The following is a 20,346-nucleotide window of genomic DNA, read 5'->3' on the forward strand; positions in this document are numbered from 1 at the left end:
CTAGCAATCCGCGCACGTGTCCGTCAAAATTTTAGAATCATTCTCCGTTAGCTGGGCCCATAACCTGTTGACAGGTAGGCTTATACCTTCTGCCTACCTGCACAGCGGAATCTTAATTCTTAGGGATGAACGGACGTTCAGGCGTTTGTCTCTTCAGCCATCAATGCACGGCATTGTTTATTTTAGGACAAGCTGCTCTTCCGTGAGAGTCAGGTAAGACCGAGAGAAGAAGAGAGCGAACATCTCCCTTATAAGGTAGTGGTGTCACGTGACTTCATGCCATATGAGGCGCAACAGCGCCTCCCCTTGAACAATTGTAATTACATGCATCCATACATTTATCAACTCTTAACATAAACAATGATTGCACTTGTTTTTAAAATTGTGTGTTTCATCCTTAACAATAGCTGAACCACTTGGACTCAACCAACACGCATTATGAAAGCACAGGAGTTTGTCTGAGTGCTCTTGCTTTGGTGGGAATTCGGTTGCGCAGATACATCCACCTTTACGGCATTATATGGCGTCGTTGCCACGACAACTCACACTTGTTCGTCCTCACTTCCGTATTGTACAGAAGCCCGCAAATAGATGTAACATCCAAAGCGCTCACCAACAATCCGTCGCAACACACAAAAAGAGTGTCGTGTCGTAAAGCTGATTAGTACCGGGAGAATCGCGACAATCAAGCCAAAGCAGCGCGACTGATGGAGGACGAGAGCCCTGCCGCAGCCGTGGCCGGGATCCAGGGACTCGACCCCGCAGTGGAGTGCGAAGCGTCCGACGAGGCGCTTGCGTTCATGTGCGGCATTGGTGAGTTGTTAGCAGGAGACAAAAAGCGACGTGGCGTGCGCACCATCTGGTTGTGGCACTTCTCCGGTGGCCTTAGTGGCTACTGCTATTGACAATTAGGCTATTTCGTTGCAGCGGTGTGCCCAAAAAGAGAAAAGAAAATAAACTCTTGGGAAAGTTTGTTTGGCTCATGGCGCAAACTTTAAAACTAATAATAATACATGCTATCATAGCACTGTAATCAAACTATGAACCAGTTCCCATGTGTCAATACAATCTGCATGAGCTGCATACATTAAGTGGACCTGTGATGAAAGTGACTGAAAACACTAAACTGGACATGTTTGTTTGGTACAATCTTGGCATGGCCAACTGGTTTTGAATTTTTCAATTACGAAGCTTTGTTGATTTAAAAATAAAACACAATTTTTCTTATATAGCAGGTACATTTAATAGTTAACATTTCCAGGACAATTTCCAAGTAGTGTTATTAATAATTCTTAGTGAGCAAACCACTGTTAACAAACAAAAACAGATCACTTGGTCGCTGATTGTTTGGAGAGAGTTAAAACAATTTAACTATTAACTAAATATCTGACTTTTTACTCAGAGGAAAGTGAACTAAGTGAATAGGTAAAAACAGAAGGAATAGCAATAGACATAATAGAGATTACAGCACTCACCCTCCATCTCCCTCAGAGCCTGCAGAGCTGCTGAAGTGCGTGTTTCCAGACTCTCTGGTGACTCTGTCAGAGAGCGGCCGAGACCTGGGGAAGTTTACCGTGACGGTGGAGATTGCTCGTCGAGTCCAGCAGCCCTGCATGCTCCTGCACGCTCAGAGCCAGGGAGTCATCGATGACTCTCCCTGTGGAACCACAGTCACAGGTAAGGGAAGGAAGGAGTTGTAAAGACAGGGCCACCCCTCCAACAGCCCCTAGTGCTGTTTATTCCCAGATGTGTGTCACCTACACCTTTTCTTCCTGTCCTTTATCCGTGTCCATTTAAGCCTACCTGACCACGGACCTGGAGGTGCTGGAGGAAGATTACCACGAGTACGTCAAGGTAAGTCTTATTTTGACACGCAAGGAAGTGAAAAATGTCGTATACCTCATGCCGGCCTAGCCTTACATTCTTCCAGCCACATCTGTCTCTATTTTAGTTGTGTGGTCACCTTTTCAGCTCGAGGGCCACAGTTTGGACAGGAGGTGTCATATGGTGCAGCATGACGGGCAGATGCTGATTGATAAAGTTACCACTGTGGGAGAGGTGAGAGAAGAGACTACAAAGTGGGCTGCATGTGCATCAACTGTCTCACCTTGATACAACAACATTCAGCCCCATGCAGGCCCTCTCAACATTTTGATGTGACAGATGCTATAATATGATGCTTGTTGCCATGGTTAAAAACCTGACATGGAGTGTGTGTGTGTGTGTGTTTGTACAGGAGACGACAATGGAGAGCGTTTCTCATCCGATGTCTGTCCTAAACGGGCTTGTTACCGAGGGGTCCAGCTTGCTGCTGATGCGTCTGGTCGCTCTTAGGAAGAAGGTGCCGGAACACATGACCTTTAGCTCATTGGACCAGGGATTGCGCATCATCCGCACCACTTTTGTAAGTAGGCCGGTGAGACCTCTCGGCCATTCTGTGTCCTGTTTGAATGGTGAACTCTGATCCCCTCTCTCCCCTTCATTTTCTCTGTGGTAAGAGCGAGCTGGGGCCAAAGCAGCTGGAGGTTGGGGATGAGACTGTGGAGGTATTTGGAGTGGAGAGGATTGTTCACTCCGTGGAGGAGAGCCCCACTACCTGGCAGTGCTACTTCCTGGCTGATGGGTAAGCTCGACGACTATACATTTTCGGGTTGGACGGTCTCCCTGCCCAACGATGTGGATCACTGTGTTTCAAGCTCCTTAAGAGAACATACCTGTATCATTTCTGCGCTTCTGTTTTTGTTGTTTGTTTGTCTTTTGCGTGTGCACGTGTGCATACTGTTTAGCCACCCGTAAAATACACCTGCATACTGTTAATTTGAGTTACAGTTTTTAAGCAGTTATTGTTCTCTGATCAGGCGCATGGCCAGCAGGGTGCAGGTTGGATCACCGGTCACCATGAGGCTTCTGGAGCTGCAATCACAGCAAGAAGAAGGTAACCAGTGTCACACACACACACGCACGCACGCACACATTTCAATGAAACATAGTCAATCATGTTATCCGTGCGTTAGGTTTTGAGAAGATCCCTCTGGTTTGGGAAAAAGACATGCAGATGCGCTCCAAATTTTTGGACAGAAAGGTGACTAACAATGTTCTCTTATTGAAGTGATTAATTCAGACTGTTTAAAGAATAAGGTTTCCTTCTTATCCGATATGCATCCCATCGTCATCTTACTGTGTGTCTGTGTGTGTGCGTGTGTCTCGTTGGGGCAGGAGGAGCTGAAGGCGGACAATGTCTTGTACCTGAGACAGCATCCAGAGATCCGTGCACTCATATCTGACTTTCTGCAGTTTTTGCTGTTGAGAAAACCAAACGATGTCTTCCAGTTTGCCAGAGAGTACTTCCTCCCTTTTGCCTCCCGCCGTCCAACAGAACTAAGCCTGAAAACAACCTCACCCTAAAGGCTCACCCCATGTTGAAAACAGCCTTTTTATAGCTTTCTGTTTATTTGTCCTTTCAACTTGAGATTTCATTTTTAAATGTGCATTTGGTTATGTTATATTGTGTCTCTTTTTCCTGTGTGACAGTTGACTAGTGGGCTTGTAAAAGGAAACGTCAGGGAGACACAAACTCAAGACTTCCCCTTAGCAGTGGGATCTTGCTCAAAAAAACTTCAGTGATGTGAAATTAATAAAGTGGTTTGTTTCAAACGTTGTTTGTAGTTTCAGAAGCTGGTCTGCTCAACGTATTCAAGGCATGTCTGGGCAATGGGTTTAAGAAACGTCAAAACCGGTAAAAGCTTTAAAGTCTTCAAAATAAAAGTGGAAAGTTCAAAAGAAAGAACGTAGTTAAATAATAAAAAGGGTGATACAACCTTCTCCAAATAGATTAAATTCGAGCTGCAGCTCAGTTTTGTAGACTGGCATTGGACCATTTCACGGAGGCTAATCAAAAGTGGAGAACAATAAAACAGTTGCATCTTAAGTCACCGTAAACAAACCTTTATTTTGAAAGTTCCGTCGGAAGCGGCTATTATAAAACAATTCCAGCTGGCACCTTGTTCCTCTGAAAGTGAAACCACCAAAGTGCGGCGTACGATTACAAGTACTGTGTCTACCAAGTTTAGGTAGTAGTATTTGTGAATCTTTCAGCGGCGAAAAGTTTTTTTTCTCTCTCAGTGAATTACAGAAGACGCGCCTCTTCGCTTCTTGGACGTAAACTGGGTAAGTTTGAACGTGTCAATGTTCTCACCTGGTGGACTTGAAGCTCACGCTTCCAGCCTGGACCCCGAGCCTGAAAGTTTCAGCCCATCGAGGAACCTGAAGGGCTCAAACTGTCATTACTGTTGTGTCACTCGGCCTGGAGTTGAGACTCTTTCAACTTCAAAATGTTCATTTCGTGAAGTAAGACAAACATCAGGACTGATGGTGGGGTTTTTTTGTTTTTTTTAACCCTTGAAGTCCACCCGGTAAAAACCTAAATGACCATCCTGTCTGAAAGATTACTATAGTAATACTAGTACATGATATTTAAACAGTACGAGATGACAAAGTAATTACACAAAGGCAAATGTAATCAAAACAGGAACAAGGAAGTAATCAGTAGAGATTCAAATCAAGAACTACAAAAGGAAAAGAGGATTCATTAATAAACTACCGCACAAATACACACACGAATATGGTAACCACCTGAAATACATTTTCGTATTATACATAGCCACAGTATTTACACTTTTAGAGTAAAGTGCTTTAAAAGTATAGATTCCTCTTACAATATGTCAACAGTGATCTTTCTGATATGTTTATCAATAATGGCACAAATTCCTATTTTTAAAGTATTCAGCCACAACAAGTGTCGAGGTGGTATTTGGCCAGTCATTCAAACATGTGTTGGGTTTCACTTTTCTTGCATTAGCTTCCCCAACACATGCCCACTCTTCCTTTTGAACCCGCTGCTTGTCTCCAATGTCTCTCTGATAGCATCGGCCTGTGGAGCGCAGGGAGCTAAGGACCAGGCCTTTGTTGGTGGGAGAGGGTCTGTGATGGACCGGCTGACGCTGTCTCGCATAGACGAGGAGCTGGAGTCCTCTGAGGTGGCGTCTCTCTGCTTCTTGTGTCGAGATGTTGTCAACAGGAAACGTCTGGAGGGGGTGAGTATTTCTACAATATTCTGTTATCTTTGCACTTGTCTGAGGGAAGAAAATGACTCATGACTATGGACAGTGTTTGTTGAGTTATTATTACCTAGCAAATAACCTATATATCTCATACTGGTGTTGTATGATAAATATGTAAGTAAATAAGTTTTTAACCCAAAATGCAGTTATTGCAACGTCACGTTCACATTCCAAGTAAATGCGGCATAAATTATAACATCACTGATTACCGGCCACTAATAATGCTTGTTCACTGAGAAAAAAATCCTTTTTTTATTTTACTGAATTCTGCTCGCTAAATTTGCCGTCATGTTTCACTGATATTTGAATTAATAAATCGGTCATGAGATTGTGTAAACGGCCTTGTTAAGTTAGACTAGCATTATCATCATCATCAACACGTCATGTTCGCTGACTGAGTTGGCGTCTGTTTATGAGACGTAAGAAATCATAAATGATCTTTCAGAGGGGAGTGGATGTTTGCTGGTAATCTTGGCTCTGTTAAATTTAACAGTATGTTAAAAGAGGTTTTCATCCGACAGTAGGAAACAGTTTCGGGTGTCGGGTCCAATATTGTGTTCATATTCTCATACTCGTATAACTACTGGTGTCAACCTCTCTTCAGTTGAGCCTCATAAGATGCCCGTAGCTTCGATATTAATGCCTACTGCCACGAGCTATATGCTCCGTTTGTTTCAAGGAAGCACAATGTTAAATGTTAAAATGTTAGCCCAAAAGAAGTAATATATATTTTATGGGTTAGGGTTATAGGTTTATGGGTCTCCTAACACTTTATGACATCATTATGATCTCGGGAGAAAGATTGGATGAGGGGTAAAAAGATCGTAATTGAACACTAAGCCCTGTAATGTGAATGTAGCCTCATAGACCACATTTCTCTTCCGTCACTCATATTCTCAGCTGGTGCATCTTGCTCCAGTTTGTCTTCTCAAAATTTTATGTGTTTCCTGGTTGTTCCCGTACAGATCAGGAATGCGAAAATGCTGTTCTTGAGACTGGAAGAAAAAGGTCTGCTGGAGAACGACTTGTTCCTCTCTCAGCTCCTCAGAACTATCCGTCGAACCGATCTCCTCAACCTCCTGGAGACGGACAGCCGGCCGCCAGAGGAGGTCGACGCAAACCCCATTTTGTCAGAATACAGGTATAGGCAGAGGCAGAAGCAATTTACTGTACGCATGGTTTACAATACAACGTTATTCCCAGGTGTCGTCAGGTGTCTGTGGTTTTTCTCCTCTTTCTCTTTTTTCATGCTTCTGCTCTTTCTTTCAGGGTGATGCTGTATGAAGTGTATGAGGACATGACTCAGGAAAATCTTGAAAAGATGAAGTTTCTTTTGAGCAACATGTTGGGCAGAAGACAAATGGAGACCTGCAATGTGAGAACACACCCACAGTAATATATAAATTATAGCATGTAGAGTTCACTTTCTTCTGAGTAAAAAGTCAGATATACAGTTAATAATAAAAACATGTAACTCTCTCCAAATAATCAGCAGACCAAGTTATCTTTTTTTTTTCTTAACAGGGGTATGCTAACTAAAATTTATTAATAACACTACTTGGAAATTGTCCCGGAAACGTTAACTGTTTAATTTACCTGCAACTTCAGTTAAATTGTGTTTTATTTTTAAATCAACAAAGCTTCATAATTGGAAAATTCAAAACGAGATGGCCGTGCCAAGATGGTACTAATAAACATGTCTCGTTTAGTGTTTTCAGTTACTTTCATCACAGGTTGATTGCAATGACGCTAATGGAGATTGTATTAACAAATGGGAACTGGGTTATAGTTTGATTACATAAGTAATAAGTTAGAGTACAAGTCACTGATCTGAGTTAGATGCCCTTCGGTGCTCATTTTGACATTCCAAGTAACCCATCAGCTATTGTTGACTGATTAAGGGCCTTTATTTCTGGGGTTCCGGGGTGGCTAGCAGATCTTTTTCTATGCACCGCTCATTGTTTACAGTCCAATAAGCAACTTAAGATGCTGAAACAGGTGCTGAAGTTGGAAGAAGACGTGTGCTATTGCTATATTTAGACTTAATATTATATAAAACACAGAAACAACCAGATGGGCACACAGCAACACCGCTATTCCTGCATCAGAAGGGATTTCTGGTTGTGAGCCTCCACACAGACACAAATAAGACACTTCTCCTCTGTTAATTACAGACGGCACTGGATGTGTTTGCTGAAATGGAAAAGAATGGTTCGCTGTCGAACACGAATCTTGATGAGTTGCATACAGTGTCGCTGGAATTGGATCAACAACTGGCATCGAAAATACAGCACCACATGGAAGGTATGATATGCACTCACACACAAGCACACACATTCATATGTTGTAGAACTATCAAACTCATGAAATGATTTTCTTGTTAGGGTTAACCCGGCGGCCTCAAACCAGAGAAGCTCATGTCAGCATGGATTATCAGGTGTGTGTGTGTGTGTGTGTATGAATGTATTTGTCTGCAGTTAACACTATAATGAGCCAGTTTAATAAAAACTGTAACTGTTGTATTCCTGTAGATGGGCAACAACACCCTTCAGTCACCTGAAGCTAATTTTGTGTCCATATCTGAAACTCAGTCCAGCTGTAAGTCCCTCTTTTTTTCTGACTTAATTTGGGCCCATTAATTTGGGCCCACCAACAGTAAATCATTTCCATTAGTGATTAGCCTCACTGCTCTGGTTTGTAATGATGCATAGACCTCTGCTTTTGTTCTTCAGCTGGAGGAACAAGCATTTGCTCCGATGCAGAACAAATGACGGAGTCCCGCCCTCTTTCTGATCACGTAACCATTCACTCCAACACAAATACCGCTCGTTCATTTATTAAAACAAAAATGTTTATATTGTGTCTCTGTGGCTGCTTGTGCCCCTTAGGAAGACTACTACGCTCTGACTCATAAACCACGTGGTTTGTGTGTGGTCATCAATAACGAGGACTTCCGGGGAACAGCCCTTGGCAACCGAAGAGGGACTCAGGAGGATGAGAGTATGTCTCCCTGTTATTAATCAAACATGTGATCAGATTTGTTTATGTAGCGTTTAAATACGAGTTACCGAGCAGCAGTCGAGGTTGAGGTCCTTATCACACATGATTTGATTAAATAAAAACAATCTGTCTCTTTTATGTGACACAGAGGCTCTGCGCACAGTGTTCACCAGCCTTGGCTTCACTGTGTTGGTGCACAACAACTTGACTGCAGGAGCCATACGACAAGAGCTACAGGAACTGGGCTTACGGAACTTTTTGGATGAAGATGCGTTGGTGAGCAGTGTCGCACACCTTCAGGGCTGTATCATCAGTGACTACTGGATAAACTTCATCTCTATTCATTTTGTTTGCTGGTCGTCCGTCCGTCTGGTCCAGATATCAGTGACAACACTTTAATCGCTCTTTAAAGTAATCCGGGGGTTAAATGAAAAAGATCAATACTACTCTCATGTCTGAACGGAAAACATGAGGCCACAGCCGGCGGCAAGAAATAGTCCGGCACATGAAATCAGAACTTGTCATTTTTACACTTGGATTCTTGGAGATTAAAAAAAAAAAACGAGATATAACATTAATTAGTGAGTTTAAGAAGTCCTTTGGCTAGCACTAGGTTAGAGGTTTTCCCGTTCCCATTATTTATGCTAACAATACAGTAATACAATATATTGAAATAACAAAAGTTGCAGGCTGTCGGAAGATATTAAACACCTATAAACTAAAACAGGGATGGTGATCACAGAATTAGTTTTTGTGTGTTTTTTGAGGTCATGTCAATTGAATATAATATATCGATAATAATGACATATACTATTGGAATGTACTGAAAAAAATGTGCCATATAATAATGTATAAATAATGCTGGGCTATATTGTTCTCCGGAAATGTAGCACAATTTAACAGGAAACATGTCTGATCTTAGGTGGTGTGCTTGCTTTCCCACGGAGAAATGGGATGCGTCTTTGGGACCGATGAGAAGAAGGTAGACATACAAGAACTGAAACAGCCCTTCACCAGCAAGAGAGCACCCACCTTGGCCAGGAAGCCCAAACTGTTCTTCATCCAAGCGTGTCAGGGAAGCGATTACCAAGGAGGATCCCTGCCGTGTCCCCCGAGGCCACCGCAGGAGCAGGGGGATAAACAGAGTCGCCTGGAGGCAGACGCCGGTCCTGTGAAGGGCGAGACTGTTCCCTGGGAGGCCGACTTCCTGCTGGGCATGCCCACCGTGCAAAAGTGCAAGTCGTTTCGAAACACCTCCACGGGCTCCATCTACATCCAGGAGCTGTGCACGCAGCTGATTAAATCTGCAGAAAGGTGAGCTCAAAAGTAGGATTTACATACAGGGTCACTGATAGATTGTCGAGCGTCAAACGTGTTTAGTAGACCCAACTGTCTGACGTATCCATAACCTTTTAGGAACACAATTATAACATTTGCTCTTCCTAGAAAAAAACTGAATATGCATCTTTTCTCAGATTAGGGACTATAATTCGTTCATTTGTCGTTGTTTGTGTGCTCAGACAAACCTGCTGTCCCGCTGATGTGATACGTCTTCATGATGTTGTATGAAAATATAGCCACAATTTTGAGCAAGGTTTCTGATTTGTGACGTGTTTTCTGTTCTCTCTGCAGCTCACAAAAGGATGATATACTCACTGTGCTGACACGTGTGAACAACAAAGTCAGCAAAGGAGAATATTTATGTCACAAACAAATGCCAGAAATCATGTCCACCCTCACCAAGAAGCTCGTCCTTACATATGTGTGAGCTGACCCGGACTAAGTGCAAAGCTGAATATGTGCCAAATTTGACTTGACTGGTTTACTGTGTGTATGAATGTGGTGTTATGTGTGTTTAAGGTTTTTTTTTTTTTTTATCTCACTGTTCAACTGAAACAGCTGGTTTGATGAATTTGAATGTTAGCATCTGTGTAGTTATCTTGAGAATCGTATATCTCTTAATCAAAAAATATGGCATATTTCAAGAGACTCAGAAACATGTCCGTTTTTGCGTTGTTGAATGTTTATGATTCTTCCTAAAATGATTTACGACAGGAACATTGTGGGGTTTTGAGAAAAGTGTCATTTTAAGTGGAAATTTGTATGAATTCAGAAATATATTTAAAAAATAAAGTAGTAAACTGCTGAAATACTGTTACAGGTACAAGTAGTCTTTACAGCCACCAATCCATTATCCATTTAACGTTTATTGCAACAAGTGAATGTCAAAATGAATGCAGGATAATTGAAAACTACATTTCTACAATGTATGATTCAACTGAATGGAAAGGATCAACTACAATCAAGTATTTAAGTTAGTGTACGTAGTATTTAGTTGTACTTAATTCAGTAACATGAGAAGTGCCTGCTAATATAGTATGAGTCAGCTAAACCTTTCAGGCCTTGTTGCATACACAAGCCTTTTTGCGCGTGCACGCACACACGCCCGAACACGCGCGCGCCTGTATGACGGACTCCTCCCGGTTACAGGAAGACATGTTCCTTGTTGCCGCTTCACATCTGCTGCTGCTGCTGCTCAACCCTACGGCGGGAGGAGGACGGACCTCACAGCAGACGGACAACTTCACGGTAACACGTTCACGGGATCTTCTTCAGCGCTCCAGAGTCAACAGAGGGCGTGGCCCACACCGGAAACACCAGAAAACCTTTCAGTTTTCCTCGGTTTCGCCGTTGGGAACGTAACGCTACGACCAGACCGTTTTCTCTTCCTGTCGTCTTGTATTCGGTAAGTAAGAGCTACACGCGTGTGTTCATGTTTGTCCTGTTTCCACGACGGCTCAATGAGCCCGAAACCCACCCTGTTTAGAGTTTAGTCTGTTGCTCGTGCGTGTTACGTGAACCGTGTATGTGTGTGTGTGTGTGTGTAACACAAGGAGCGTCACACAGGCTGTAACCTCGTCACCTGAAAGGGCTCCTTGTGCGCGAGGTGGGGTCCAGTGGGTGTTGTCCGGGTGACATGTCACCCTCCGCTCAGTCAAGGAAACTTCCACTTTTAAAGTGTAATTTAGCCTCAGGATGAACTGAGGAATACTACAGACTGCTGCTGTCTGTCTGTCGACTTGGGTCGAGATATGAAATGTGGGAAACTGATAGTTCATATTTTCTGTTTGCCTTTACCAATGGAAACTACACACATCTCGTTTACGTGTCCACAAATGATTGTTTGTTTACGGCATCGCCTCCAGCTGCAGCACCAGATAAAGTTACAGATACAGCATTCATACTCTCAGGGCCCAGTTACACTAATACATAGAACTGGCTTCAACCACATAATGCAACGTTTCGACTTATATTTAGTTCAAGCAAGATTAGCTCTTATGGAAATAAAAATAAATTCAAGAGAAATCATCCTAATTGTATTAAGTAAATCAAGCCACATTTCTATTTTACAATAATTTGAGGCATATTTCTAAAAGTTTTGCTTAAGAATACTATTGATTTACAACACAACTTGAGTTTCTGTTGTTGTTTTTAAGGTGTATGGCTCCAGTGCTAACTCCTTAAGTGGTCCAGCAGACTCGATTGGGTCCTGTTAAATGGGTCTTTCTTGAGATGGTTGGGCCTTTAGTGGAACTGGAAAGAACCAAGGCAGATGGTCCAGAGCCACCATCACACTCCTCCGTCTCCCTCTTCGCAGTTATACTCGGACAGAGAAAACATACCTACGGTTGACTTGGGATTACCTAAATACATCTTGTTCGGGGAAAAAATCGCTACATTTATTGCCTTCTGAACAAATGCAGATTAATTTAAAGATTTATACTGTGTGTATAGTGTACCAACACTGATTTCGGTAAACAAATGTCTTCCATCTATTTCCCCTCTGTAATCACATTATCCCGTGCAGTGATGGGCGGGTTCCTCTGGGTTCATTCATTCACCCCATCTACACAAACTGATGTCAAAGACGTCTTTGTCATGTCACTATTCATGTCCCTGTCTAAGAAACAAATAATTATTTGTTGTTATCAATTATTTCTCCATTCTGAAAGAGACCAATACAGTTTGATTGATTGCATTAAAATAATCACTAGTAGACCTTTTTATTAATATGAAATCTGTTAAATTGAAACCTGAGAAAACAATTGAGAGTTTTGTCAAACCAGTTTCTGCTCTTATTGTCTCTAAGGTATTTTAAGGATGTTGCGTTGTCCCAAATGACTGGCGTGTCATGACACGAGTCGCACAAGGCCTCACTGCCCATGATGTCACTGATGTGCAAAGAGATATTTGAGGACCAAACAACATTGAGACTTTGTTGTCAAATGGTACACCAGTGACTCAGAAACATGACAAGGATCACTTGGTGTTCCTGGTGAGGATGAAGTACGACAATATAACGTGGGAACTAAATGTCAACCATCAGCTTGAACTCGCTCCACCGCTCACTCATCCAGGAGAGCTACACCCTTCCATTTGAACACCTTCGGCTCCACAGTGTCTCACTGACCGAGCGAGCGATCAGCTCTGTGTTTTCCTCTGTGACTGTCAGAGTGCAGATAGTCTGAAGCACTTTTTTCCGTTCAGTGTTTTGTGGCCTGTTGCTTGGCGCTGTGGGTGTGATGTAATGGCATGTGGTGTAAGCCAGCTCTTGAATTCCTTCACTATGCGTGTTCCCCTAAAAAGGCCCAGTGAGCAAACAAGTGAGCAAAAAGGGAACTCCTTAGAAACACAGGCTCGCTTTTTCAAATATAGAGGCTTAGTTATTGTGATGTTGTACCAGAACTTCTTACAATATTCAATGTAGGAACATGGAATAGTGTGTGTGGTTTATTATTAGAGATTTCCCCCAGAGACGCATGTGGTGGTTCTTGAGCCTGTTGCGTTTTTTGGGGACTACATTGCGAAGCAGAACCACTTGTTCTCTTGAACCTGATACAACCTGGTGGTGGATGAAGAAGTACTTTATCGGATTTAGTGGTCAGAGATCAAGGTCACCTTACAAAACCATAACTCAGGTATTTAAATGCTAATTTTAACAATTACGCACAACTGTCTAAGGAAAAAATGATGACCTGATGACATTACAAATACATACAAATAAAATGTATTTTTATTAAACTGCAAAGCAGTAGCTCTAGTATTTGGCAGACTACTATGTTATACCGTAACTTTCTTAAGACGTATAATAACTTATGACTTTCTTGTAATGTTCTATGGCAGCTATACGATTTATATATTTTGACATACTTCACCATGACTTTTGGCTCCGGAAAATAATTTTAATTTCAACTTTATTATAAAATACTAAACTCTGACACTTTTTTAGACCTACTATACTATAAGCTTTTATAGCCTTTTTGTCAACTAGTTATGACAACAATTTAAACCACAATTTGACTGGATGCATACAGCTGTAAGGCGGTAATTCTAGATTCATCAATTAAAAGTATCTGTATCTGTGATAAGATGAAATGGCGATATGTTTGTCCTTGTTGTTTGTTCCTTACTATTCACTCACCCAGTTGTCTGCCGTTGTACAAAGTAAAATGGGCATTAACAGTATTTTCTTCATATTTTCTCCTTCCAGGCGCAATGTCCAGGTCAGACTACCCGCCAGTGTACGATGAGTCCCGGGGCCCGCTGTACCCACCCCAAGGTGGGAATTACCCACCACCCCCTGCGTACGGCTTCCCTGGCTTTGGGGGTCCCCAGCCTGGCCAGCCCTCTGCTCCGTACTCCACTGGTCCAAATGCCCCTCTGTATCCCGGCCAGCCGAGCGGCTATCCCTCCGCCCCGTACCCAGGACAGCCCCATTATGGTGGGCATCCAGGAGCCGTCTACCCCAATCCCCCTCCCATGCCACCTGTCATGCCGCCTACCATTCCATCGGATATCCTAAGCTCTGGTAAGACGACTGCTTGAGCATTTTAGTTTGTGTCTTCTAATGGGTTTAGACTTTTATTACAAACAAATGTCACATAAGAAATACAGTTTAATACAGTTTGTTGTACCAATTATTAGAAGAAGAAAAAAGCCAACTACATCCAACCAGCAGAATGTAGAAACCGATTAGTTTAAAAAACATTTCCCTTAAATGCATCACAGCCGACCACCAATTACACTCACTAATAAAGCTTCATTTGGTCAAAGAAAGAGCTAAACATTTTGGGAAAGCATGCTTCCTCACTTCATCGTCCAGAGTTAGATGAGAAGGTAGCTATTGCTCACGTCCGTGAGTGTGGTACCAATCTTTTCATCGAGGTCTCTGCGAGAAAATGGAAACAAGAGTGTTTCCTAATTGTGATGTCGCGACGCCTTTGTCTCTTGACACCTAATTGGTGAACGATGGCACGTTACTTGTCGCTCTTTGTGTATTTTTCCTCATATTTCCGTTCTGCCCACCACACAGGGGATGAGTTTGCGGCTAGCGGCAGCGGCTGGGACACCATGAGCATTCGGCATGCCTTCATAAGAAAGGTAAAACACACCTGTTGTCCATACCATAATGCATTGGCCCCCAGTTAGTGTCTGTCATGTACATTAGAAAAGGGGCGGGGTGTAACATCGCTCTTTCACATGTGTCTTCAGGTGTACTTGATTTTGGCGACTCAGCTCCTCGTCACTACAGCCATCGTGGCCGTGTTCACATTTGTGTAAGTATACAGTGTGCCTGTTTCTATTTGCGTGTTTGTGTGTGTGTCATGCTGTTAACTCTGCCTGTGTTGCTTACAGCCAACCTGTCCGGCTTTTCGTACGGAGAAACCAGGCCATCTACTGGGCGTCATAGTAAGTCTCACTTTAAGGGGATGTCAGCGCCTTTTTTAAGTTGTGTTGTCAAGGAATTGGAAACAAAAGCTTGTGAAGGATAATTTATTTTTCCCTGCATTTTGCTGTTTTAGTGCTGTGTACTTTGTCACCCACCTTGTGCTGGTCTGCTGTAAGGGCCCCCGGTGAGTTCCCAGTTTTAGAAAGAATATTAATAGACAAAATATTCATACTGCTTTCCAAATACTAACCTCGCTCTCTTTTTAGGAGGAAGTTCCCATGGAATGTCCTTCTGCTGTCAATCTTTGTAAGTCAGATGACATGAAGCGAACTTGTGAATCAGGAAGGAGAGAGACATAATTACTGTTAGTTTCCTGGACTTGTATGAAGTTTATTCTTGGGCTAAAACACTGTATCGGCCCATGCTCCTATTATCTCAGTGCTGGAAGTTTGATTGTTGATACTAAATCCGTCACCACACTGTGGTGCGTTTTCATAAAGCCTTTGATGTGATGTTTCTGTGTTTTATCAGCTCTGTGCACAAAATGGCTCCATGTATCCCTTCATGGAGCAGAGACTGTTGTTTTTCAGCAAAGTGTTCATAGCACAAGAAAACATGTTAATATTGCAGTAATATATATCGTGTGTCATTATTTATGTAATTAGGCCATCCCTTCTCTTTTGTTGGCTTATAATCAGAGACGTTGTTAGTGATGTAAGCCGGTTCCAAGATTTTGATTATTTTTCAATGGAAAATAACTTTTTTTCTTCTTTTTTTTTTAACAGACCCTGGCTCTGTCCTACATGACTGGATCCATTTCCAGGTAAAACACACCTGAATAGTCTTAAATACACACACACACACACACACACACACACACACACACACACACACACACACACACACACACACACACACACAAACACACAGTTCCCATCTGAACTAACTGTGTGCTTCTCTTTGCTTTTAGCTACTATGACACAAAAGCAGTGTTTCTCGCTCTAGGGATCACTGCCGTCGTCTGCATCGCCGTCACCGTCTTTTGCTTCCAGACGAAGGTGGGAGTGCTTATCAGCTTCAAATGGCCGCAGTGCATGAGTGCGGTCACGCCTATATTGACTTGGCTGTGTGTGGTTCCTCTTTCTAGGTGGACTTCACCAAGTGCCAGGGCCTGTTCTGTGTTCTCGGGATCGTAATGTTTGTGACTGGCATCATCACAACGATTGTGCTGTCATTCAAATATGTGAGTTAAGGCTGACGTGAACAACAAAACGCACTCATAATGCACGTTTTTCAAGTTTCCATCATTGTAATGAATGAATGAATGTTTGTTGTCGCAGATTCCGTGGCTTCACATGCTTTATGCAGCGATGGGGGCCATCGCTTTCACCTTGGTGAGCGTTACGCATTTTCACTTTGGATGGCGGTTTTGTACTGCGTCGTTTATTTTTCGCTTGTTATTCTGAATGGCTCTTGTCTGTCTTGTAGTTCCTGGCGTACCACACACAGTTGCTGATAGGGAACAGGAAGCACTCCATCAGTCCAGAGGAGTATGTGTTCGCAGCGCTCTCCCTCTACGTCGACATCGTCCAGATCTTCCTCTTCCTGCTGCAGATTATCGGTTTCTCGACCAAATGATTGGAAGCAAGGGTACGCGACCATTTTAGAGTCAACCAGCGGCTGCAAAAACCATTCCGTGCTTTTTTCTTATCTATAAACCTTTTGCTTTGTTTTCAGTCAAATCAGAAAACATTGTGATGCACTCCGGTGATTGTTTAAGGGCTGAATTTGAGATGTTGTCATAGGTTCCTCCCAATGCACAACACAAATGTACTACAGCATTACGCAACTTTTCAGTGGTTTGAAAAGAATATTAATACCGCATAAATGCTGCAAATACCTATGCCAGAAATGCCAGCTGCAATATTTATTCACTCTTGCTGGATTTAAGTTAAGGCAAACCGTGTATCAACGTTTTTCTCTGCATGTAGATGTATACGCTATTTATACAAGAACTGGAGCCCGACTGTATGAATGTTGAAGAAATGGGCAAACAGACTCAAATCAAACACAGCGAGGCACCTCCCCACCCCTCCCGATTTAGTTTGTCTGAAGGTAGGAAGTCTGCCTACCGGCACCTCTAAAGCTCTCTTAGACCGTGTTATATATGTTATATGAGTATATATATAAGTATACAAACGTCAGGTTTGCATAATTTTTAGGGTCCAAATCCCAAGGCACAGAGATTATTATTATTATTATTATTTTTCTGCTCCACAATGAAACTTTTTGATGAGCTTGGGATGCACAGAGCAAACACACGCCATGGTTGGGATAAGGGCCTGTTTGTTGCCGCTCAGGTTTTGGTACATGTAGTGTGTATAAAGCATTAATTATGGAGCTTTACAGGTGCAGGTTGCCTTTTGTTACCTTTGGACAGAACCGGACCAATAGCTTTCCCTCTGTTCTAGTCCACTGCCAGCTGGCTGCAGCTTCACAAAGAGCAGTCATTGATCGCCTCGTCTAACTCTTGGAGTGAAAGGGAATCTGAATATTTCTCAAACTGTTGAACTGTTACTTTTAAATCGTATGCATGTTAGAAGGCAAAACAGACTTTAATGGTAAATACCTATTGAAGTACACTCTGCACATGGCAGCATCAAAAATCTGCACCAAGAAAAGTGTTTGTGCTGAAAACGTGATGTTACCCGATGTGACGTTTGGTATTAAGCCTCAAACCACCAGTATGGACACTCAAGCCTACACTTGGTATTAGCAGTACTGAAACATTGGTGATTATGTGGCCACCCCCGAAAAATACAGCTCCGCACACCTAATGACTCCGTTCTGCTGCCAGGCTTTATGTTAACAGACCTGTGCTGCTGGTTTAACGCATGTTGCTCATGAAGTTCTACATCACTACCGTGCCTTCAAAATGACTTTTTTGGGGGGGAATTTCATTTTTCACTTTCAGAACTAAAAGGTTGTACCCACTGGATTTTTATAGCATTGTTATATATTGGGTCAGTTTCTATATTTCCATTATAGTCAAATCTCGGGTCAGATACCGAGTGCCAGCAGTGCAGTTTTTCCACACAGGATAACAACACAGTCATGGTGTTAAAATATTAGTTTCAGCTAAGGTGGCTTTTTCCAAAAGCTCCGAAAGGATCAACGGCATTCATATTCATACGTAGCAGAAACACGTTACATATAGCCCTTGACTAAAAATAACTACATGCGCAGCACAGGTGGGCTGTCTTTGTAAATATACATATCAACGATGAGTTTTTTTGCCTCTTCATTAACAAAAAAAAATTGTTTTCATGTGGTTTTATATGCATTTGTACCAAAAATGATTCTTCATTCTAAATCTACATTTTATTTATATTTATAGATAGCTTAAGAAACATGTGATTGTTCTCAAGATGTATTAGTCAACTTTCGATTTTTCGTCTTTGTTCATGAGCAAGAAAACAAACCGTTCTGATTAAAGGCTTGGCCTCCACCACACTGCTTCTTAGAGTTATTGCATCTGTCTCAGGAAGAAATGGCGCTAAGAGGTTTTGGATGGTTGCAACTGAAGCTCAAAATATTAAAATCCTCTGCATAGTCTCTCTTTTGACTGACTCATCCTCTTTCAACCCTTCTGTCCACTGCTCTCTTTACCAGGATGAAGACATTATTACATATTCATTATTTTACTTTGTGGTCAACACATTAAGTGTCCATTATTGATGTGTGTAGATAATGAATATCGTACAGTACAGAGGGAGCAAATTGGATGGGAAGTATTTCAGCTCTATTCTCTCCGTTTACATCATTGTTGGGCATTAAATTACTGTTTTAGGATTCTGATCATATTTGGCTCTAAGATACATTTTTCTGTGCCTTATGTTTGGATACTACAGGGTATGTTTGTAAACCAAAGTTACAGTACATACTAAGACTCAACAAAACTAAGGCTGACATTTCGACGGTCTTTGTAAACATACATATCATTGATGAGGACATTTTGTTTGCCTTTTAATATAAAAACAAACCATTGCACTTGTGACTTTATGTAGTTTGTATGCATGTGTACCAGTGATGATTCTCGTTCATGTATTCACAAATTTTTAAATATACATTTATTTACTTAATTCTAGCATCACGGCTGATAAACGTGATCGTTCTCCATGAATGTAAAGTTCAACTTTAACAGGACATTCCATCTTTGTTTATGAGCAAGAACAAAACAATTCTGATTAAAGGTTCGGTCTCCAGCACGCTCCTTCATAGAATTCCTGCATCTGTCCTCTAGAAGAAATGACCCCGAAGAGGTTTTGGATGTTTTAAACTCAAGCTATAGGGTTAACATCTCTTCTGTAATCAGTCTTTGGGCCTTTAGTCCAGTGCAGTCACTGTCTCAGTGGAAACATTCACGTCTTATCACTGGTCCAGCTTGACTTCCTCTGTGCCATGGTGGTAGCGACTCCCTACATACTCTCCCTCGTTTGATCGACTCATCCTCTGTCGAACCTTCAGCTGCTTCAGCCGGTTCTTGTCCACTTCTCTCTTGGCCAGGATGAAGCCAATGATACCTGCGGGGAGGCCTATCATCCTGGGGGAGGAGATTGATTGTTATATTGATCAGTTTACTTCATGGGCAACACAGAGTGTATGGGCAGCTAATTCTGACAGATTCCTGTCTCCCCTTAATGATGAGGCTTTCCCTCTACAGGAGTACACCATGTTACTAAACATATACTTTACAGTTAATTAGGCCCAGTGCAGACTGGTGTTACTTGCTGCCACATTTAAACATGTCAAAGCAGAGCGACTCCTAACAAATGTTGTTTTGGTTATTTTTGTGAGACACTAGCTGATGCACAGGATTGAAGAGAAGCGACTCACCAGGCATAGCCGATCACCATCATAGGGTTCTTTGCCTGTTTTTTGGGAATGTACTCAGGACCGTCGTCCTCCTCTTCCCTCCTGTCGTCTGTGCCGGGCGGCTGGCTGCTCCTCTGCGGTTCAATCCTAGAGCTGCACAGGGCGGCTGCGGGAGAGACGTGCAGCCGCACACGCTGACACACTGCCGGGGCTCGGCTCCTCTGCGTCAGGAGCCACCGGTCGGAAACACGGCGTACACCTACAATAAAATGAGGAGCCAGTGTTTTAACTTTTGTCACCTCTACGACGAGGTTTATGTGGGAGGGTTCAGTGTGGTTACACAGTTTAAACAGGGACTTGCACCCGTGTTGTCCAAAAAGCGTTCACAATAACGCCACATGACGTCATTTACAAGAAGGTAAGCGGAGCTGTTTATTTTGATAATAGCATACTGAGTCTTACTTTTTACAGGACGTTAATCGGTTTGTTTTTACCTTTAAGTGCTGTCCTGACTGCCGTCACGTAGGACGCCGCCATGTTTGTTGAATAATGCTTGTTGAGCATGCGCAGTCGCATTTTAATTGGGTTCCGACTTCTGCCACCTGGTGGACAACAATGGAG

The 20,346-nt window shown here is 42.5% G+C and overlaps 4 protein-coding genes across 5 annotated transcripts; 3 read left to right on the plus strand and 1 right to left on the minus strand.

Annotated features, from left to right (window-relative positions):
• Positions 1–552: 552 nt before the first annotated feature.
• catip (ciliogenesis associated TTC17 interacting protein) lies at positions 553–3,654 on the plus strand. Its single transcript, XM_068570961.1, has 9 exons — positions 553–813; positions 1,492–1,677; positions 1,799–1,854; positions 1,972–2,058; positions 2,237–2,404; positions 2,499–2,623; positions 2,859–2,935; positions 3,015–3,082; positions 3,217–3,654. The coding sequence occupies exons 1-9, from the start codon at positions 708–710 to the stop codon at positions 3,403–3,405; spliced, it is 1,062 nt and encodes a 353-aa protein (XP_068427062.1). The 5' UTR covers positions 553–707; the 3' UTR covers positions 3,406–3,654.
• Positions 3,655–4,020: 366 nt separating this feature from the next.
• casp8 (caspase 8, apoptosis-related cysteine peptidase) lies at positions 4,021–10,258 on the plus strand. 2 transcript variants are annotated; one of them, XM_068569654.1, is made up of 12 exons: positions 4,021–4,167; positions 4,924–5,093; positions 6,086–6,261; positions 6,390–6,495; positions 7,295–7,424; positions 7,505–7,557; positions 7,652–7,718; positions 7,853–7,917; positions 8,009–8,120; positions 8,269–8,396; positions 9,043–9,434; positions 9,753–10,258. In XM_068569654.1, exons 2-12 carry the CDS (start codon positions 4,986–4,988, stop codon positions 9,886–9,888), a joined length of 1,473 nt encoding a protein of 490 aa, XP_068425755.1. In that variant the 5' UTR covers positions 4,021–4,167; positions 4,924–4,985; the 3' UTR covers positions 9,889–10,258. The 2 variants fall into 2 exon arrangements, with proteins under 2 accessions (XP_068425755.1, XP_068425763.1); XM_068569662.1 differs by lacking the exons at positions 4,021–4,167; positions 6,086–6,261 and having other exon boundaries at positions 4,955–5,093.
• Positions 10,259–10,602: 344 nt separating this feature from the next.
• LOC137782069 (protein lifeguard 3-like) lies at positions 10,603–18,363 on the plus strand. The gene is made up of 12 exons (XM_068571164.1): positions 10,603–10,866; positions 13,672–13,989; positions 14,494–14,561; positions 14,673–14,737; positions 14,817–14,870; positions 14,984–15,034; positions 15,117–15,156; positions 15,636–15,673; positions 15,821–15,908; positions 15,998–16,093; positions 16,191–16,244; positions 16,339–18,363. The coding sequence occupies exons 2-12, from the start codon at positions 13,677–13,679 to the stop codon at positions 16,486–16,488; spliced, it is 1,017 nt and encodes a 338-aa protein (XP_068427265.1). The 5' UTR covers positions 10,603–10,866; positions 13,672–13,676; the 3' UTR covers positions 16,489–18,363.
• Positions 18,364–18,819: 456 nt separating this feature from the next.
• si:ch73-71c20.5 (DUF4748 domain-containing protein) lies at positions 18,820–20,263 on the minus strand. The gene is made up of 3 exons (XM_068571165.1): positions 20,220–20,263; positions 19,747–19,984; positions 18,820–19,453 (listed from the first exon to the last, which is right to left on the minus strand). The coding sequence occupies exons 1-3, from the start codon at positions 20,260–20,262 to the stop codon at positions 19,282–19,284; spliced, it is 453 nt and encodes a 150-aa protein (XP_068427266.1). The 5' UTR covers position 20,263; the 3' UTR covers positions 18,820–19,281.
• Between the last annotated feature and the right edge of the window lie 83 nt (positions 20,264–20,346).

Source organism: Clinocottus analis, unplaced genomic scaffold, assembly GCF_023055335.1.
Source record: "Clinocottus analis isolate CAN_PGR_092001 unplaced genomic scaffold, fCliAna1.0.p SCAF_11, whole genome shotgun sequence".
NCBI classification, from domain to species: Eukaryota; Metazoa; Chordata; class Actinopteri; order Perciformes; family Cottidae; genus Clinocottus; species Clinocottus analis.

Excerpts from the sequence above, each read along its gene's own strand:
- LOC137782069 (XM_068571164.1), top strand. The coding sequence starts at position 13,677 with ATGTCCAGGTCAGACTACCCGCCAGTGTACGATGAGTCCCGGGGCCCG. Across the intron at positions 14,738-14,816 it reads GTGGCCGTGTTCACATTTGT|CCAACCTGTCCGGCTTTTCG; the intron begins GTAAGTATACAG and ends TGTTGCTTACAG. Across the intron at positions 15,674-15,820 it reads ATGACTGGATCCATTTCCAG|CTACTATGACACAAAAGCAG; the intron begins GTAAAACACACC and ends CTTTGCTTTTAG.
- casp8 (XM_068569654.1), top strand. The coding sequence starts at position 4,986 with ATGGACCGGCTGACGCTGTCTCGCATAGACGAGGAGCTGGAGTCCTCT. Across the intron at positions 6,496-7,294 it reads GACAAATGGAGACCTGCAAT|ACGGCACTGGATGTGTTTGC; the intron begins GTGAGAACACAC and ends TGTTAATTACAG. Across the intron at positions 7,719-7,852 it reads ATCTGAAACTCAGTCCAGCT|CTGGAGGAACAAGCATTTGC; the intron begins GTAAGTCCCTCT and ends TTTGTTCTTCAG.
- catip (XM_068570961.1), top strand. The coding sequence starts at position 708 with ATGGAGGACGAGAGCCCTGCCGCAGCCGTGGCCGGGATCCAGGGACTC. Across the intron at positions 1,678-1,798 it reads CTGTGGAACCACAGTCACAG|CCTACCTGACCACGGACCTG; the intron begins GTAAGGGAAGGA and ends TGTCCATTTAAG. Across the intron at positions 2,936-3,014 it reads GCAATCACAGCAAGAAGAAG|GTTTTGAGAAGATCCCTCTG; the intron begins GTAACCAGTGTC and ends TCCGTGCGTTAG.
- si:ch73-71c20.5 (XM_068571165.1), bottom strand. The coding sequence starts at position 20,262 with ATGGCGGCGTCCTACGTGACGGCAGTCAGGACAGCACTTAAAG. Across the intron at positions 19,985-20,219 it reads AGTCAGGACAGCACTTAAAG|GTGTACGCCGTGTTTCCGAC; the intron begins GTAAAAACAAAC and ends ATTTTATTGTAG. Across the intron at positions 19,454-19,746 it reads ATGGTGATCGGCTATGCCTG|GATGATAGGCCTCCCCGCAG; the intron begins GTGAGTCGCTTC and ends CTCCTCCCCCAG.